Source organism: Brienomyrus brachyistius, chromosome 22 (genome assembly GCF_023856365.1).
Source record: "Brienomyrus brachyistius isolate T26 chromosome 22, BBRACH_0.4, whole genome shotgun sequence".
NCBI classification, from domain to species: domain Eukaryota; kingdom Metazoa; phylum Chordata; class Actinopteri; order Osteoglossiformes; family Mormyridae; genus Brienomyrus; species Brienomyrus brachyistius.
Window position 1 is genome coordinate 18397538 of NC_064554.1, and position 20719 is coordinate 18418256.

The 20719-nt window shown below is 48.8% G+C and overlaps 1 protein-coding gene across 5 annotated transcripts; it reads left to right on the plus strand.

The window, feature by feature from the left end:
• The first annotated feature begins 1372 nt into the window (after positions 1–1372).
• abat (4-aminobutyrate aminotransferase) lies at positions 1373–20293 on the plus strand. Of its 5 annotated transcripts, XM_048992142.1 has the most exons (17): positions 1747–2051; positions 5505–5828; positions 6356–6466; positions 7408–7505; positions 8594–8623; positions 10471–10588; positions 12554–12603; positions 12853–12933; positions 13463–13555; positions 14047–14109; positions 14288–14351; positions 14592–14740; positions 14895–15032; positions 15146–15313; positions 15528–15674; positions 15756–15867; positions 17077–20293. In XM_048992142.1, exons 3-17 carry the CDS (start codon positions 6397–6399, stop codon positions 17196–17198), a joined length of 1503 nt encoding a protein of 500 aa, XP_048848099.1. In that variant the 5' UTR covers positions 1747–2051; positions 5505–5828; positions 6356–6396; the 3' UTR covers positions 17199–20293. The 5 variants fall into 5 exon arrangements, with proteins under 5 accessions (XP_048848096.1, XP_048848099.1, XP_048848098.1 ...); XM_048992139.1 differs by lacking the exons at positions 1747–2051; positions 5505–5828 and adding an exon at positions 1373–1637; XM_048992141.1 differs by lacking the exon at positions 5505–5828.
• The last annotated feature ends 426 nt before the right edge of the window (positions 20294–20719 follow it).

Consider the following 20719-nt stretch of genomic DNA (forward strand, 5'->3'; position numbering starts at 1 on the left):
TTGGGGGATGGGGGGGGTCAGATAATCGGGAAAAAAAAGATTTCAGTATGTGTGTCCAGACTTTTGACTAGTACTCTGTCTATATATACATATCTAATATAACGTATGTATAGCTACATAATATAGCGTAATATACCGTATTGTATATAATGTTTAGCTTTTTGTGATTGCGGGGGTTAAAGTTTTATTGCTGAGTGAAAATCTATCTAAGGGTTAATACTAGAAAGCATTTCGGATGACAGACCGTCCATTTTATGACCCTCATGGATCCTGTTTTCACAATTTGATTAACAGGGGGGAAAGCACGCGGCATCACATCGGAAATACCTATACAGACTTTATAAAATAAGAATTTTACTAGGTGCGTCCTGATCCATGAGCAGCACCTATAAATCTTGCGTAACGTGCGAAGTTAGGAGTGCCACAGAGCCCCTTTCACAGAATACCCTTTTCATGTAACCAAATACACCACCAGAACCCTGTTATTTTACACTTCATTTCGCAGGACATGAGGTTTAGTCTGATGTTAAGGTCCAGTAATCGAGCAGCGTCGTCACGGGGATCAAATTTATATATGCGCGACATGCTGCCTTACTGTCACCCATCTGTGCTGGATGCCGACGTTCGTGGGCTGGGGGGGGTCTTTGTTTTTTTAACTGGACGCCTCGCACAGTTTACTCTAAGGGTTCAAATGATGAATTAGTTTTCAAGCTCGCAAAATGGCGTGCATCGGGGTCCACGTTACCGCACGACGCACAAAGGCTGTGTTTCCAGAAGATAAATTGCTGAAAGGCGTCTTGTTCTTTTCAATAATGCGATCGATGATGGGGGGTCGCTTTCTCTTTAGTAAAACATCATTGCCGTGTCAGTAAAACGTTGCCCCGAGTTTCCGAGCGCTGCCTCCCGCACAACAATCAACAAAATGGGGTCTTAAATCTCAAATACATTACGAAATTCCAACATAATTTAATGACACCTTTCCAGATTCACTACAGCCACGAGGTATTGCTTGCCAATATAAACAAAGTTACAGTATTAACAGGACGCACAAAGGCTTGATCCAAAACTTGATCCAACCAAGTAGCCTGTTATAAAACCAAGCTTTTAACCTAGCTAATTACTAGTAATTAAGTATTAAGTAGTTTCCATGTTTCTGTAGCAACTGGAAAGGACGTGTGACATTTAAGGGCTAATGCTGACCGGATGCAATTCTTTTTTTATTTATTATTTTTTTAAATAAGATGCGGCATATGTTTTTGCAGCGTGACCGAAAACTAGCTCAGTCTGGTATAAAGCTAATTCAATCATCTAATTAAACTAATCTTTGTTGTTTTCTCGTCCAGTCGAGTTTGCAATCGCCGGCTCTGGGTTGCATAAGATGACAAGTGAGACCCTGCGCGTAGCCCGGCCCGGGGGAGTCGGCTTCCCCGTCTTGCTTTCTCCGCCTCCCCATTGGCTGCCGGAGGCTCTCCCCTTTCCATCCCCACCCCTCCCGGATCAGAGACCCCCTCCCTTCACAGGACCGAAGCCAAAAATTCTATAGATGTTTTTGTAGACAGCCGCCTCCTTGCAAGCAGCCGGATGCCCGGTGCTGCTCGCCGCTGAGATTCGCGCGGTTTCCTGCCCCGCGCTGCCCGGTAAGTCCCACCGCACAAAGACCCGCCACCGCCTCCCACCTCCTGCGGGCCGGTATGCGCTTGACAGGTGCCCGCACTCCTAATCAAGCTTATAAAGACGTGCGAGCGCTGATGAACATTGCATGCCGTCGCAGTTTTCCAAGCAGGTTGTCGGCGCTGCTGTAATGTGCTGCACCTGCGCATCCAGGCTACGTCTTGGCATCACACTTGCAAGCCATCTTAAGTTAACTTCTGTCGTTTTACTTTGTCTAACCCGGGCACGCCGGCGGGGCCATGGGTCCGCGGTGGGAGGGTGACAGCTGCAGTGTGTCGTTTACGGTGCACATCCGGCTAGATCGATCCAGTCGGAACCGGTTGCTTCTTGCTGGCGTCCGCCGTGCAGCGCTGCGCCGCTCAGGGAGTCTGAGGATCCTGGTGGGTCTGAGCCGTGAGATACTGCGGCTGCTACGCCGATGCTTTGGGATTTCAATGTTTTTAATTCAATGCTGTGATGTGCATGGTTCTGCCTAGACTGTTATGATGCTGAATTTGTTTTATATTAAAATACTCATGTTGGTTCGTCATCGGGTTTGAGTTATAGCGGAGAGTGTAATTGCAGATGTTTATAAGGAGAGACGCGTCGACGTTGCGGGATCGGGGCACATCGGAGCGGGTTGGAGGTGCCGGCTGGCTTGGGGATCAGCCCCGAGTCCCCGGTGCTGTGCGTGGGTGCCGGAGCTTTTATCAGAGATCTTAGTCATGTTGGGAAAGAGTTTGCATTTCGCGGAAGTACAGCGTGTCTTTTGCATGTTAAGTCGGTCCGCGGAATCGGAAGTTATACGGGCAAAACCAAGATGGCAGCGATTAAGGAGTTAAAGAAGCGATGGAGAGTCAGGAGACAATGAATTGCGCAAAAGCCTGGTGACATTTTCCGTAGTCGATTTGAGTCTTCTTTAAATAATGACATCCTGGCTCCACGATGAACTAAATTTCGGTCTGCAATTATTAATTATGTATGACACAGTTAATAAGGAAATCTAGCCACTGAAGCAGACTGATGATGCTGGAATCACTGCTGATTAATGTGCCGGGTGGATCCACCAAGTGGGTCACCTACTAAATCCTTTGGGCTGTAAACTTTTTTTAAATTATTATTTTTGTTTGTTTATTTTAAAAAAGGTAAATTTAGTAGGTGAAGTGGATGCAGTTTAAACATTCGCCACCTACGTACACTACTCACATTGAAATCCTATGAAATAGCGGCGTTCCAGTACTGATTTTAATTGATATGCTCAATAACGTTTTTCCAATCCAGTGGAACGAATGCAGGCAACGGGCTTCGGTATTGAGTTGGGGGTGGGAGGATGGCTATGTGACCTGTGATTGTTCTGCACCGATTATCTCCATAGTGACTCAGGAGTGACTCAGGCGTAAAGGTGCAAAGACACCAGGTATTGGCTGAAGTGCCATACGCAGGTCTGGGGATGTCCGGTCTTTCCGAAGTGAGCTGAAGCAAATATTAATACCGATAATGGGCTAAAATCGCACATTACGACTGCGGTTACCTGGTGGAGTTTATGGAGGGGGAAAAGATATTCTGCAGGTGTATATAAAATGGCACATTTCATACTTTTGCATTGTTACTATTCTACAAGTCTAAGTACAGCATAAGTACATTAAACAGTGTCGTTTCTTAGACTGATGCTTTGTTAAAAATTGATTCGGTTCCTCGCTGTTTAACCAATACCGATAACCAGACTCGCTGACCCTGAAATGCCCTCTAAGTGCCTGTGTTGTGTTTAGTCGTCGTTTTCCTGCCTACGATGGAAAGGTGTCGTGATTCATCACTGGTCTCCCACACCAATGGGAACCGCAGGGTGGGGGGTGGGGGGTCTTTGCCATCTGTTTTTATTAAAATATTTACACCCTCTGTGAATTGCTTTCGCGAACTCAAGCCCAGGCCTTGGTTGTAGGGACGTATGGAGGAATGGTGGGGGTGGAGGGTGTGGCCGTCTCACGGTGGTTCCTTCCCCGCGGTGAAGGAGGCCCCGCCATGGGATTAAGCCGAACCCTGAATGCGGGTCGGGTGGATCCCACCCTCTTCGCCCATGAGTGCCTGAGGAGCCGTACCAGAGTCCCGACATGCTTAGAAGGTTTTGGGTTTTGACCACACATAATATACTTTTTTTTTTGTTTGTTTCTTTACGCCATTCTGCTTGTGTTATGGCACATGGGTAGCGCAGGTAGCTTCAGGTTTAGCTTAAAAGCTCGCTGTTGCTGATGGGCCCGTACCTTTGAAAGGTCAGCGTCTTTTTGTTTGTTTGTTTTTAGTTGCCCTGACAACCATGGGCTGCCCTGTGCAGGAACGGATAGAGCCAAACTCTCTCTATAACCCCTCAATGCTACTTCTGCTCCCCGTAGTCCATTTAAAAGCCTCTTCTGTTGCTATGACGACCAGTCAGCAAGCCTCTCGTTAGTGGTAAGTTAACCCCCTGAAGGTGTGTTGACTGGGGTCCGACGACAGCTATCTGGCTGCTGACCGTTGTCTGCCACAGTTGTTGGTCAGTAGATAAACCATGTGGACGAAATGTCCTCCGCTTGTTGTGATAGTCTTTGGAAATGGGTTCGGCCTTTTCCCGCCGAAAAGGGGCCTTGCGGGTGGCGCTAGTGATGTAGCTCGTCGCTTTGGCTTCAGATCACGGGCAGCCAGCATACAGGACCTTGGACACCGGCATCCTCCGGCAGGGGGGGGGGGTGGGGGGGCGGCTTTTCCACATGACCGGGTCGCTGATTTGTGTACTCGTGCATCGAAAACCCTTTTCCATGTACAAGTTTACAGCTACAAGTCGATAAGAGAGAAACTTTATTGATCCTGAAGGAAACTGCAAGCATTACAGAAAATAAGTGCCAGACTATAAAAGGCACAGAGCTTCTTAGTTACAGAATCGCTTTCATCATCTTTGATCAGTCTACGTTTTACATGAAAGAAGTTAGTTTTCAATTCTGTGCATGTAGGTTTGTGGTTTGACTAGCGTCATTTGAAACAACAATACTCCCCTCCCCAGTCCTTGTGCAATATTCTCCAGTAGGCCGTTTTCCCCGGTTAAATGTCCCCCCCCCCCTAGTGCCAGGCCAAGGCAGCAGCCCCCGATGAATAACAAGTAGCTACACTAGAGTAGATGTCCCTAAATGCGCTCAGCGTTAATTTCATTTAGCGAGATCCTCACCCGTTTCCTCTTGGGTGGGAAAAGACCTGCTGGCTTGAGGTGCATCAAAAACATCACCTTTAGAATGAGTCTTTGTTCATATTTCCCTGCTATATATGTTTTCAAAACTCTTATATTGCCTGATATTCCATGGTTCCTGTCTGGCTTTTGATGTATTTGTTTATTTATTATAGATTTTTTAAAATTATATTTACGTATATTCGGGACTGCATACTGGTCAGCCATTATAACTAATTTTTTTGGATGCATCGGGGGGGGGGTGGTTTAGTCTGGTTGTGTAATGGGTCTATATTTATTTTTCGTAAACCAGTGCAATCCAGTTAGGAGTCACTGCACTGATTTCTGTGGAAGATGCCTGGAATTGTCTTGCTCTGCCCCACCAGGTTACATAAGCAGCGCCCCCCCCACCCCCCCCTCCGATCCAGTGCAAACCGGAAAGCCCCCCCCCCCCCCTTATGCTCACAGAAGTGAGCGATGCATTCTGACGTCCCAGTCTAAGGCACCGTGATGCACCATCAGCATTAAGGGCTGCATATGGTGGCTAGCTGGAGGTGTGTGTGTGTGTGTGTGTGTGTGTGTGTGTGTGTGTGTGTGTGTGTGTGTGGCTGAGACTGAGCACACTGCATACTTGGCTCTAAAATAACCCTCATCTCCTGTTAAGGCCACTAGCAGATGCCGTATCTGAGCAAAGGGCGAGTCAGCCTAAGCGCTCTGGATGGTCTTTGGGCCGGTGCCAGCTATCCTGCTAGCTGTAACCAGGACATTCACGTTGATGGGACTCATCCGACAGCTCCTGGCCGTTTTGAGATAGAGGGGCCCTCTGATTGGCCAATCTCATAAAGCCCTCCCACACCCCTCTGCGGCTCCTCTCATTGGACAGCAGCGGTTCCAGACTGCACTCGCCTCGTGTCCTGGCTTAACGCAGTGGCCTTGGTGGGCCGCTGTCGCTTTTCTGCTCCAGCTACCAGCAGACCTTAAACTGCCAGTAAGGTTGGGGACTGCGGGGGAGCATCAGCAGAACGAACGGGATGTATAAACCTTCCCCCGACAGAGCTGCTCCATCTGCGAGCCGATTCCAAAACCCGCCATTGTCCCATGTAGGGTTGCCTGTCATTTCAATGACCACAACTTTTTGGAAACATTCCGTCTGTTCTGATCTCCGTTTGAGGTCGCCGGGCAGATGTCGGCTCTGTGAGTGAGGGGGTCTTACTGGAGTATCAGGAGCCGTGTCACTGGGTTTAAACGTTCTCATATCCTGTCACTATTCATTAGCTTTCTGGACTATCTTATGAAAAAAAATGCAAGCATTACAGTAAATATGAGACTATAAAAGACAGGGCTGTTGTGTTACTGAATAGTTTTTATTATCTCTGCTCATTTCTGCAGCCTGCCAGTCGAGCAGTTCCATTATTTTTCAATCTTATTAGACCTGTGATTACTGGGACTTGATCCCATGCCCTACTGGTCCCTGTCCTTGCTCCCTAACCTTGGTTCACCCCCATCTCCCCACAGCTGCTGAGGCCTGACCCCATCCCGCTCCCTGGCACGCAAGCATGGCCTGTAGCCTCTTCAGCCGCCACCTAACACGGCCCCTGTGCCAGAGCCTGCGTCTGTCTGGCCCGGGTGAGTCCGCGGTGCTGTCCCACGCGGTCCGTCCTCTGTGATGGGGGTGGGGGAGGGGCACAGATCCACGCGTTTGCAAGGCCCCCCAGGGTTTAGCTGCTGTCGTTGACCTGTAACCTGTGATTTTCCGCTGTTTATTCTTAAAGTGCCGTTAAGTTTAAAGGACAATTTTTTTTTTAAAGTGAAATTTGACCTCCTACGTTTAAAGTGTAGAATGAACTGGTGGTAAATTTGCATTTTATTGCCTGGTGGACAGCATGCCCCCACCCCCCAGTCCTTTCCAGTAGTACAAAGGTTTGACAGCACTGGGGAAATGAATGATCGACAGATTCCAGTTTGATCCAGTCAGCCGTGCCGATCTTGCCCCGTAAACGTGGCGAGTTTTGTCGTCTTCTTCATGATGCCCGCTGTGACGTAATATGTCGGTTTGTAAAGGAAAGACGGACGATTCTGGAAGCGGCAGCGACTCTGCCTGGTTTCGTGCCCTGCAGCTGCGAATCCCAATTTCTTTTTTTGTCAGCTCTTCTGGAGACGTAACCCAGTAGATGCATGCGATCCTCACGCTCCAGTCCCGTCCAGGGCGAGGCTTCCAAACCACCTAGTGTGGAAATACTGGTTTTCCTGCATTTTTTTTTTCTATTAGTTCTTGTTGGCCGTCGTCATGTTCAGATGTAGCATGTTGACAAATAATGCAACTGCTGTATATTTGTATAGAAAAATACCAGCGTATTTGTTCTGAAACTTCCCTTCGTCAATAGTGTAGTAACAGTAGATAAGTCTGGGTACCGTGATAGTTAATGGTTAGAAATTTCCTGTTTATGGATGTGACCATTAACTAAAGAGATGTGTATCTAATTCTATGACGATTCGATCTTTTATTACAGTTTCTATTTTAAATAAAATAATAACTTGTTAGTCTCTCATTTTCTAAATATCTGCAGGGTACCGGCACGTGAGCAAGACTGCAGCCAAGACTCTGGATGAGTCTGAATATGACGGCCCTTCCATGAAAAGCGAGGTGCCCGGACCCAGGTCCAAGGTCAGCAGTGAACAGACGCCCCTGGATGGTCACATTCCTCACTGGCTCCCTGCACATTTCCCCGACTTCCTGATGCCTCTCGTGCTTTGAATGTCACATTTGTCACAGTGTGTTGCCCCCCCCTCCCCCCCCCCAATTTATGGTTACGAGGTTGTACTGCTGCTTTTCTCAAGCAGACAGGTAATGTGAGTTATGGGGTTATTTCAGCGCCGCAAGAGCTTATTTTAAACGCATTTTCTCGCTGCGCCTTATTTGTCAGTTTTTGATGATGATTATAACATCACTGATGTGCAGCGTAGATGCAGGGCAGTGATGGATGTGGAGTGGCTGGGGCTGCGATTTGAAACCGCCGTCGAGTAGATATTACGTTAGAGTAACGGCCTCTTTAGGTTCCCTGTCTGGAAAGGGTCCTTCAAAGGTTACTTAAGGATCCGCCGAAAGGTTTAAAATTCTGTTAGATGATGAGATCATCAGCAGCAGGATTCCGACCTCGACGTTTTGCAAATTTATTTATTTTATTTTTTTTACACTTTTATTTTACATCGAGGAATTTATGCTTCTGCTGCCTGCAAGACCACTACCTCCACTTCCGGCAACTACCCTCCAGCCTGCCTGCCCTTGGCTCATGGATGCCTCTCCTTCCTCCCCTGCTGCTGTGCCACTGTTGATCTTGCCATCATGCATTAAGCACCCCGTGCCTGCACCGGTCTGCCCCTGCATCGAGACTGAAATTTCAACCCCTGTATTAGCTTAAATTATATAATCTTGTTTTGTTTGACTCTTCTGCCGGCCCCTGGAGGATGGGGCCCCCCCTTTGGGTCTGGTTCCTCCCAAGGTTTCTTCCTCTTAGGGAGTTTTTCCTTGCCACTGTTGCCTTTGGCTTACTCACTGGGGGGTCTTTACGTGGCAGAAATGTAAAGCGCATTGAGACAATGTAACGTTGTGATAATGCGCTATATAAATAAAATTGCATTATACAGCAGCAGGTTGCGTTTGTCCGTCCTTCAGGATGTTAGTCGCCGAACAGTCGGAACACCAAGAGTTCAAATAACTAAAGGGGATCTTCTGTTGTCTTGCTTTGCTTGCAGGAGCTGATGAGGCAGTTGGGGGAGATTCAGGTGAGAACCGGCAGGGGAAAACCGATCGTCCGTTATCGCCACGCTGCCTTCAACTGTTCGCCTGAAAGCGACACTTCGTTCTTAAGGAAAGTTTACTCCCTGGCTAATGCTGTTGCCTCACAGCAGCAGGTTCGAATCCCACGTCCCTCTTTGTGCAGGGGGAGGGTTTGCGTGTTCTTCCCACGACATGCTAGTTTCCGTGCACAGTTGAGATGTGCAGTTAGGTTTCTCTAAGTTTCCCGTAGGGTGGGATACATGACTAGTGATGCACCGGCATCCCATCTTTGTGCTCTAGGCGACCTAGAATGGACCTGCTGTTCTTCGAATGGATGTCACTCTGGAGATGGGGGCTTTTAGGGACCCCCCCCCCAATGAATGTGCAGTAACATTACACACAAAATTCCTCTTTAAATAAAAGATCTTTGTAGGATTATATAGGTAGCTGGCATGCATCTGCTTGACCTGATGGATCCTATTTGCAAAGGACTCCTTCAGCCAGCGTTTCTTATTGCGATTGGAACGCAACTCTAGTCTCGTCAGAGAGCAAGTGGGTTAGATACCTTTATGCTTGTAGGTCGTCGTGCAAGTTGTCTCGCCTCATGGAAATGGTCCCCTGCTGAGGGTGAGTCGGCGGGTTTCAGAATCTGCCCGTTGGCTGACCTTAAGCATGATGTGACCTGGCAGTTTGCCGTCTCGGGCTGGATTATTGCTGCAGAAGGACCGGGTCACACTGAGCCTGTCGTGACATTTCATAGGACCCCAGAGGAGGAGATGCACAGAGCGAGAAGCACTCAGCCCTTCGCCTCTCTTTGGCCGTGGGCTTCGGGTCTCTCTCGGCTGATTCCCGTCCCGTGTTTATGTAGATCAAATGCTCTGTCTCGCCAGGGCTTAACGCACAGGCGCAGTGTCTTGGAGTGCTTGAGGGTCCTACGGTCTGTGGGAGCTGAGCCAGGAGAGAAGTGGGTTACTGAATGAGGACACGTCGTCTAGCAGTGTGATCATTTGTGGACCACGGCGGAATGTTCCGGGCTGGGCAGGAGGAAGCGTATTTGTCCCTATAGGTGTTGCTGTTCATAGTTTGCCAGTGTCTTGTGGAGGACAAGGTGTCTCCCAACACGCATGACTGAAGCACCGATGCAAGCTTATGGTTTACACGACACCATATGGGAGTATAGCCCGATCCGGCACGGCGTAGCTCTCCGTGTGGGAGTATAGCCCGATCCGGCACGGCGTAGCCCTCCGTGTGGGAGTATAGCCCGATCCGGCACGGCGTAGCCCTCCGTGTGGGAGTATAGCCCGATCCGGGACGGCGTGGCCCTCCGTGTGGGAGTATAGCCCGATCCGGGACGGCGTGGCCCTCCGTGTGGGAGTATAGCCCGATCCGGGACGGCGTGGCCCTCCGTGTGGGAGTATAGCCCGATCCGGGACGGCGTGGCCCTCCGTGTGGGAGTATAGCCCGATCCGGGACGGCGTGGCCCTCCGTGTGGGAGTATAGCCCGATCCGGGACGGCGTGGCCCTCCGTGTGGGAGTATAGCCCGATCCGGCACGGCGTGGCCCTCCGTGTGGGAGTATAGCCCGATCCGGGACGGCGTGGCCCTCCGTGTGGGAGTATAGCCCGATCCGGGACGGCTTGGCCCTCCGTGTGGGAGTATAGCCCGATCCGGCACGGCGTAGCCCTCCGTGTGGGAGTATAGCCCGATCCGGCACGGCGTGGCCCTCCGTGTGGGAGTACAGCCCAGTATTCCAGTATGTTGAAACATGACCTTGAAACTGGACACTTTCAGTAATAATGGATCGTCTTCCCAGAAGTAAAGCGGACGTTCAGGGTGTCCATGTCTTCCTGCAGAATGTGGGCGCCGTCCACTTCTTCTGCAACTATGAGGAGAGCAGGGGTAACTATCTGGTGGATGTGGACGGCAACCGCATGCTGGACCTGTACACCCAGATCTCCTCCATCCCCATCGGTGAGTGTTACACCCGGCACGGCTCGCGGCACCCTCCTCCACCCCATCGCTAACGGTAACCCGATCAATTTAGAAAGCGTGCCTTGTAAATAAACTCCATGTTTAGACGCGGAAGTTGGATAATAAACCTTCTAAAAATACTGAGGCGGGGGGGGGGGGGGGGGGGTGTTGGCAGAGGTTGATGAATAGATACTGAAAGTAGAGCAAATGTATTTCTGTGAGATTCCAAGCTGTTTTGACTCACAGGCCTGTGAGCAGCAGTGAGCCAGATCATGAGCTCCCCCCCCCCCCTCTCTGTGACATCATACTCATTGTCTTGCTGACTCGTCCTTGCTTAAAGGTTTACAAATGCAAAGTGGGGGTGGCCCTTTTTGACCTTCCCTGGGGAGTGTAGCTGAGCACTGGGAATTGCTATTTGACGCAGTGGCCCCGGGGCTTGGATGAAGCTTGTCCGCGGAGGGAGGATGTGTGTGTGATGTAATTACGCAGTGATAAATCACCTGGGCGTCCATGAGGTGCCGGCTCAAGGAGTTTCTCGGGGGGGAGATCCAGAACGCACGTGTGTGTGTGTGTGTGTGTTTCATAAAATGCAAAGCACTCGCGTGCTCAGACCTAAAGCCGGACATGCATGCACCTATTAAAGATCGCTTGCCTGCAGCACAACAGGGTCGGGGAAGTGCACTGGTGCAGGGACATAGTGTGACAAGGTTGTGCGAAATGTCTGTTTTCGTACCGACTAATTCAGTGAGAGGGGATTACATGTGATCATGTGATGCGGAGAGTCAGTGTCGGGCTTGGAAGTGTTTCTCAGCACTTGGTTGTCCTGACGTCACCATGCCACAGAGTCAGGAAGTGTCGGGGATGTTTTTTACGGCGCGATGCAAGCCATGCGATTCTGCTCGAACTCTGACATGTGAACTGCATTGTCACAGATGCCCCCGGATGCTTGGAGGATGAGTGATACGGGATTCGGGCAGAACAGCCGGTGGGCAGCCTGGCCACTGTTTGTTTGTATACAGCGTTCGATCACACTGTAGCCTCTCCCTATCTTGTGGTCTCACAGGTCTTGACACTCTTGGCCCCTTGTTGGTACTGATGTTGACTCGCCACCACCAATATTTGAATTTGCTTGATTTTGTTTACTTGTGGAGAGCATAACCTTCACAATGTCACCGGTGGTGGAACAGGGCAGGTTTCTGATTCCACTGGCTCAGATAAAGTGTCCGCTAGTTATACAGCCTCGCGCACAATGACTTTTATGGTCTTTATGTAATGGCAGGATCTGGTCTGTCATTGTGTAACTATCCTATGTTTTGGGATGATGGGCATTATCTACTCTCCTGATATCTAGAGGAACTCTAAGTACTATGGTCCATACGTTGCTGCACTGAATATTGGCAGTGAACGGATGCGTTAAACCGTGTCTGAGGTCAGAGGTTAATGGTCATCGGTTGTGATTCTCTTAATGAGTGAATGGGTGCGTTCGACTTGGGTCTTAAGTCTCGGCTTAGGTCTGTCTGCAGCTGACGTGACGTGGAGCGAGATCTGCCGGTGGCTGCAGGGGGTGGAGTATAAACTGACTGCAGTCGGACAGCTTCTACTCCTCGTAGTGCGAGACCTGACTGCAGTGGCAGCACTGCCAGAAGGCTGTAGATAATCTATACAAATATCACCTGCAGGCACATTACTGCTTTTACAATAACCAACTCCTGATCCAAACTGACTGTTAGCAGTGGAAAAAACTATATTGTTTAGTGGCCCTGTGTGAAAAGCTGCCAGGAAAAAGATCAAATACATTCATTCCAAGGATTCAGAGTTTTTGTACCATGCGACGTGGTGACATTTTGCAGTGCCGGCTGAAGTCGGACAACAAAAAATCTAACCATGATGCATTGCTTTAAGTTAGCGCTGTAAGTGGCTGCATGAAGTCGAACGCACCCAATGCCATGTCTTCTCTGTCACCAGGATACAACCATCCAGCCCTCATGAAGGTCATGAGTAGCCCCCACAACCTGGTAAGCGGAAGCAGGGGGGAGGGAACTCAAGGCATTATGGGTAAAATGCATCTCACCGCTTTGCCAAATGATGGCTCTTACCGCAAGCCGTTTCATATCTGTGTGACCTCATCTGTGCGTATCAATGTCGGCACGTGGTTTTACTGCTTATCCTACCTCACCTGGTTCTGCATAAAACAATTAAATTAAATGCAATTGCGTGTCTCTGAGTGGTTAATAAATTTTGTTTGTTTCCCTATTGCTTTTCAGAGCGCGTTTGTGAACCGGCCAGCCCTTGGGATCCTACCACCGGAGAACTTTCCCGATAGGCTGAGCGAGACCCTGCTTTCGGTGAGTGCGGTCAGGACCTTCCTGCTGTCTGGAGTCCATATGCTGTCGGTGGTTTTTAAAATGGACGGCTGGCGACCGTGTGATTATCTGGGTCCTGAAGACTTACCTTCATATCCTCAACGTGTTTCGCTCGAGTTTCAACTCGACTGTTTACCGATGGACCCATGACATGCAGTGTTGCGCAAAAGCTCCACATCTGCTTATTTCATCTGTCGCCACTTTTTACCAACCTGAACTTTCCCTGACTGTTTACTGGCAAGGATGCCACGTTTATTTTATTTGTCTGCCCTATCAGGAGTGAATATATTTTAACCAGATTGACGCTGTTCTCAGCTGTATTCCTCAAGGCATTAAAATAGAAATAAATCAAAAAATAAATAGACTTTAGTTAACTGCACTTTGGGCTACTGCCAAGATTCTCTTCCTGGGGTTTCAGATGGTAATATTCAGACGCGGCTCCAAATTCTAACTACTGCTGCCTCTGCTGCCACCTAGTGGGTCAGTGATGTACGGTTTCCTACTCTTCAAGGTGGCCCCCAGGGGTATGAGACATGTGCAGACCATGTCCTGTGGCTCCTGCTCCAATGAGAACGCCTTCAAGACCATATTTATCTGGCACAGGGTGAGTCTCGAGTCCCAGAAACATCGTGAGAACAGACGCGGGTTCCTGTCCTTGTCATTCCTGATTGTGTGCAGAAAACAAGAGGATCCAACAGTTGTTTTCTCGGGGCCCGTGAGGAATAGATGTTATGATGGTGGCCCGGGAGGTAGTGCTATCGTTCGGCAGCTGGAGGGTTGCGGGTTCGAGCCCTGGTTCCTCCTGACCCCTTGAGCAAAGACACTGAACCCCAAATTGCTCCCGGTGAGCAGGTTGGCGCCTTGCATGGCAGCCTCCGCTACCGGTGTATGAATGTGGTGTGTGAATGTGAGGCATAAAATACTTTGAGTACTCGTAGGAGCAGAAAAGCGCTATATAAATGCTCAATTTGCCATTTTGAATCTGTGGTCTCGGAAACAGTATACAGTAACTGAGTCCACATTACGGTTTTTAGAAAGTGTGGGTTGCTGCGGTAATGATGCACTGCATCCTAAAATGTCTGTTTTAATTCCCAGAACAAGGAGCGGGGACACAAAACACCGACACAGGAGGAGATGACCTCATGCATGGTCAACCAGGTAAAAAAAAACATCCCCTCCAAGCCAGATTGAGCCGGCCCCGGCCGGGCGACCTCTGCGGGAGCGTGTCCCAGCTCTAGTTTGTTCTGTGTTTCTGCAAATATGACTGGATTGTTTGTTTTGGGATGAGTTTAAACCTGATTGGACCAACCGCCTTTGTTCTGGGTCCCTCCCTCAGGGCCCAGGCTGCCCTGACCTCAGCATCCTGTCCTTCATGGGCGGTTTCCACGGAAGGACTATGGGTAGGTGATGTCACGTCAACCTGGGGAAGACCTGCATCGGGGTGCTTTGTAAAAGTCGTTGTGGACCAGGAGCTGATATCTGGAACGTTCCTGCTTTTTTTTTTTTTTTTTTTTTTTTCCCCCAGCTGTTTTTGATGTTTAATGCAGAACTGGGTAGAGGCTCAGTGCCCCTCTCGGGTAAAGCCAAGTCATCCCTCGCTAGAAGTGTGGTGCATAGTGGAATGTTTCTCCTGCCCCTAGGCTGCCTGGCCACCACGCACTCCAAGGCCATCCACAAGCTGGATGTGCCCTCCTTTGACTGGCCCATCGCCCCCTTCCCTAAGCTGCGGTACCCGCTGGAGGAGTTTGTGCGGGAGAACGGCCAGGAGGAGGCGCGCTGCCTGGAGGAGGTCCGCCCTGCCCTTTCTCTCTCCCACGCACTCCCTCCTCTGCCACTACTCCTCAGCTCCCTCGCTCAATTAAGGAATATTTTAAGTGACTCCACAGGGTAAAGATGGAGGCTTTAGGCAGGTCTGACCCGCCCCCGCTCCCCCCCCCCCGCAGGTGGAGGACCTCATCGTGAAGTGGAGGCAGAAGGGCAAGACCGTGGCGGGGATCGTGGTCGAGCCAATCCAGGCTGAGGGGGGAGATAACCACGCCTCTTCAGACTTCTTCAAGAAGCTGAGGAATATTGCACGCAAGGTGGGGTGCTGGGGGAATTCTAGGAATAATAACAATATTAAACAGTCTTGTATGAATTTGTGAGTGACAAGGGAATGGAAAATTTTGGGATTTTCCAATCTGATCCTTGGCAGCATGGCTGCGCTTTCCAAGTGGATGAGGTCCAGACCGGGTGCGGTCCTACCGGAAAGTTCTGGGCACATGAGCACTGGGATCTGGACGACCCCGTGGACGTCGTCTCCTTCAGCAAGAAAATGCTGACTGGGGGCTTTTTCTTCCGAGACGAGCTCATGCCTGATAAGGTACTTCAGCATCTAAGGCTGAGTTTATATACGATCTTTTCTGTCCTGGAATTCGACCTTTGAAATAGGGGCGAATAGCAAAGCGCCGATCCACATCCAGGTCTAATTAACTGCGGTGTTTTTCAGCGAGATGGGAGGGGCTGTTATTGCTGTGCTGGGGTGGGGGGGGGGGCTTAAACACTGTGTTTAAAATTCTTGCAATGTCTTGCCACAGCCGTACCGTATCTTCAACACCTGGATGGGAGACCCTTCCAAGAACGTCTTCTTATCCGCGGTGCTGAACGTGATCAAGACGGAGCGGCTGCTGGATGAGGTCTCGCGCTCGGGGGCGACCCTGCTGCGCGGCCTCATCGAGCTCCAGGTAGTGACCGGCCAGCTGAGCCCCTCATTCGGCAGGTGAGCATCTAACAGGGCTTCGTCTCTCCACCCCCTTTCCATCCAGACCCAGTACCCCCACCTCCTCAATGCTGCCAGAGGCCTGGGCACCTTCTGTGCCATCGATGCCCGAGATGACAAAACGCGAGACGGCCTCATCCAGAAGGTCAGGGACAAAGGTAGGTGGCTGGGCGCACGTAGGGTGTGTGATGGTTACTTAACACCAGTAGGCGTTGGAACTTCCTGCTTCAGTCCTTCAGACCACAAACCAATGCTTAAGCCGCAGACCACCTATAACTATGTAAAGCTTCAATGATTTATTGTGATTTTTCTGATTTAGAGTAAATGGAATTACTGAAATAAATAATGATCTTCACTTGATGTGAGTCAGTTGAGCACCGATGACCCAAAATATGACGACACAACCTTGTACGCAGCAGGGATCGATCCACTGTGTTGACACGTTACTCCCAAGACGATCAAAATTATCTTCCATTTGTGCCACAGCAGCCCTCTTGTTGGTCGGGCTCAGCTGTCACATCCTAAATCAACAGGTCTTGGCAACCCAACAACCCAACCAATGTGAATGGATGTTACATGGGTTTTATGTAGCGCTTTTCAAGACACCCAGAGCGCTTTATAGAAGCACTCACCACACAGTAGCTAAGGGGCAGGAGAGAATTTGCTGGTTAGATATAGGGGATGATTAGGGGGGGCAGATTTGAAAAGGGTCACAGTGCCAGGACATCAAAAGATGCCCAAGGATCTCAGAGTCAGGACCTCCGGTTTTTACACCTCAGCCGAAGGACAGCGCAGTGTCCCCATCACTGCACTAGACATTGGGACCCACAGAGACCACAGGATGGGCTCCCCCTGCTGGCCACACCAGCACCTCTTCCAGCAGCAACCCAGCCTTTCTAGTTGGTCTCCCATCCAAGTACTGGCCAGGCCCAAACCAACTTAGCTTCAGAGGGATTACCTAGTCTGAGTTAATGGGCCCAGCCATAATACCTGCCAGTGTTATGGCTGCTGGTGGTCATTCCCTCCTCCGCCCTCTCAGTAGACACTGACTGGGAGCTCCACAAGTCTTGCTGTATTGGAGATCCTCAGGCTCAGTCGTCAGGTCAAAGTCATTCAGATTTTATCTCCATTCATTTCGCCTGCATTCCACGTGTCGACTACGAGCACCGAGCGTTAGCTTACCATGTAATGTATCCCAGACCTTGACACGCACCGTTTTTACGAGACATTATTTTTGCTTCACGCGGGCGCAGTCATAATGTTTTGGCTTATCGGGGTAGATGTGGTGTACATGTTTTTGAATGTGACTGTGACTGATCATACGGTAGTGGTGTGACGCATCGCTAACCCTCTGCTCCGATGCACAGGGGTCATCTTGGGCGGATGTGGTGACAAGTCCATCCGATTCCGGCCCGCTCTGATCTTCAAGGAGTACCATGTGCACCTCTTCCTCAACATCTTCAACGACGTGCTGGCTGAGCACAAATAGGCTAGTGGCGGGGGGGGGGGGGGGGGCGGGGCTAGCCGTCTCCGGAGAATCGGTGTCAAACCAATCGGAGGAGTAATCCATAGTGATATAATGTGAATGAGCCAATCACACACATTCTTTAACAAGCTCCACCCAGATTCTTTTTCTTTCAGGAACCATGTATAGATATTAAGAATTGCACAAAAGCAGTACTTAAACCCTCATGGGCAAGAGCACAATTTCTCTCTTAGATGGCTATTTCATGTCTCATGCAATGAATTATTTTCCAAAATGATCATATCTGCTGGCAGTAGTGTTACGGGAATAATCATCCAGTCCGGCCGAGTCGGGTCTGTATTTGCAGAGGTGGGAGTACAGGTGGGAGTACAGTCAGAGTATGTGGAAGTTACAAGAGCATTTCAGACGCTAACTTTGTGAAAGTTAATCTAGCAGTACTCCAGGTCTCCACTAGGTGGGGCGGAGGCTGGCATCTGTTTCCAGACGCCGTAAAGCATTGTGTGCGTCGCATTGTCTGCTTTTTAAACTGACCGACGTAACGAGACGTTAATGATGCCCGTTATTCATCCTTCGAGTGACGTGACGCCAAAAGGACTTGTAATTAATTTTTAAGCATCAGTAGGACACGAGGGCGTAGAGGATGGATGGTGTGGTGGATGTAGGCGGTGAAATGAGACCTTGCTGAACCGTTTCCTTAAACTTTTATGAAGTGGCTGCCCAGTAGCCAGTTTCGAGTCTTGGTGCCCTGTATAAATGTACAACCTTTGAACACAGAAACCTGGGCATTTAGCTCGTAGCACTAGATACAAGCAGAACTGATGTACTACTTAATTCTATCAAACAGCAATGCTTATGATGACACGCACATTCCTTACTCATTCCTTAAGTAAATGGTCTTATCTTTACAGTAGTTTAGAGAAACACTAGCCACACTTTTGCCCTGTTTTTAAAAATATTATATATAAAGTTGAATTTTAAAGTGGCAGGCGTTTGTGCTCCTAGAAGGTAAACAGCTTGAAAGTACCACATTTTTATTATTTATATTGGCGTGAGGAACAGAGTCAGTGAGAGGAGGATAAATGGCTCAATGAAGGAACCCGGAGATGTTTGTGTTGGGAGAAGCCAGGGTCCATTCGCGCTCCTCTGCATTCACATGGGCATGAGTGCCATTTCCCCCAGTGTGGCTCCTTCTCTTAGTGTCACCTGCAACATGCCCGAATTCTAGGTCTTTCCGAGTCGGCTGCCGCTTCATTAGGCTCTCGGCATGGCCGCCCGCCGATTCCCCGCTGAAGTGAGCCCAGCGCCGCCCGCTATGCCCGACCCAGGTGCTAAACTTCCAGGAAGAGTGAGACCCAGGGCGTCTCCATGCTCAGAACGCACCTCGCCTCTGAGAGTCACCGTTTTACATCATGTCGATCGCACTTTACCTTGCTGCAGTGCGCCGGTCTTCACCTTCGGTTTTTTGGCAGTGTCTGCCTCGTTTAGTTGGTTGTACAAATTCAGAGGAATCTGCTCTGATCAAGAAACTGGAGTTCAGACATTGTTGTTCCATTGTGAGCCTAAACACAGATGTGTAACATTTTACAGTGCATACAGAACAACTGGGCACTTCTAGGTCCATTTTAGTCCCAGTTATGGGGCAGTGAGCTCAGTCTCAGTCCCAACTGAAAGTAACTTGTGGAACCGTGTCAATAACGACTTATTTTTGTGATGCAGCCAAACCCGTTTTAAGCGTTTAATGGTCTCGTGTTTAAAACGTTTTCAATGTTAAACATTTTTAGTCGTGACCACATGCTGAAGCTGCGGTCATTTTAAAATCTCTCTCTCTGTACTAGGGCTGTAATTTTTATTTCCAGGAATTAAAAGCATTAGATGTTTCAAGTAAGTCTACTGTAAAAGGATGTTTGCAATTTAACACGAGAAACACTTTGTTATATGGTAATGTAAGAATTGCTAGTTTAGGTGTAATTACAAGTTTGGTCTAACTGTTGTCTAACGATTATGTATTCTAAAATGAAACCTTATGACCTTTTGATTAATTTTTGTCACCATCGGTGTGAATATCTGTAAATAACATTTACATTAATTTGTTTAAAATTTGTATTTTTTTTTTTTTTTTAAAGAATGTTTTGAGTCTTAACATTAAATCTATGGTGGGGAAAAAAAGGCTGATAATCTTTGCTGCCTGAGACCACTGAAGATGTTCAGCTTTAATATCCTTATTAAACCTATCACAGGTTCTTATTAGAAGTGGTTTTTATTAAGGATATAAGTCTGGGGGGAAAAAAATGTAATCCACAAATTGGCACCTTGACAACCAGACTCAAGGGAGAAGTGCTCTCGCGGAGACGAGATAAACCGAGCTGACTCCCCCGACGCTGAAGGGAGACTTGCGTGTGTGCTGAGGACGTCGCTTGGCCAGTCATGGGAAGATGGTGTTGATAATGCAAACTACTTAGCAGGAACCACATGTAGCCCTAATGCGAGTCGCAGTACGTGGAACGCTCTCCACACTGCAATTTCATAACTGGTCTAAATCTACAGCTATAGTTATTCATGCTGTCATAGCTGTATGCAGTCTGTTTCATTAGTTCATTTTAGTTGATTTTTGCTAGCGATCACTGGAAATTTGGCACGCAAATCCAAGACTGCACTGTGCCTTGCGAAGGCTTTATGTAACACTTGCATGAAAGATTCCACACGAGAAGTAAACGTGCATGTTGGCTGTGCTGTGGTTAAAGCACATGTCGAGAGATCAGCTTCGTGAAGTTTGTGGTTTGATACACTAATGACCCATGTCTCTTAAGCAACACCTGCGTTCATCTCGTCCCCGTGACACTTGTCCCCCGAGGGCTGTTGCCATGGTGCTGTAATTAGGGATCTTTATTGTAACGTCACTTTGCCTTGAGAAGGTGGGGAGATATTTTCGATGGCAGCTGGCTTATGAGGGTGATAATTAAAAACACTCACATTGAATCATCATTAAACCTCCATATTCTTTAACACAATACTCTGCCTACAGGAGTAACAACACGCTGAAATATCATGCTGTCATCGGTCAAGGTTGAGCAATCAGCATAACTCCCCCCCCCCCCCAAACTCATGATACATTTTTAACAGAAAAAAAACATCTGGGCCACATTCTCATCAAAGGCTAATTTTGCTATTATTTTCCCACCCAAAAGAGAAGTTTAAATTAGTCCAACTCCTGAGACCTGTTCCAACTGTAGCTCTCGGGGAAAACAACTGTAATTAGATCCAAACAATGTCATTAACTGCCAAACATTCGTTGCAAAAAAATAAGCTGTTTTTCAAAAACGCAGTCAGCATCTGCGTAGACGCCTACCTACACGTTGCCCGACTGGTTTCCTGCAATGCAAAAACATTGTTCCTCCCATATACACAAATGCAAAAACGCAGTGACTGCAGCTGTCGTCACCACTGCTCCAGTGTCATTGTCACCATTTTATCCATCCCATAAATAGACTGTTCGAGACCCTGTCTGTTACCAGGGCTGCAATGAC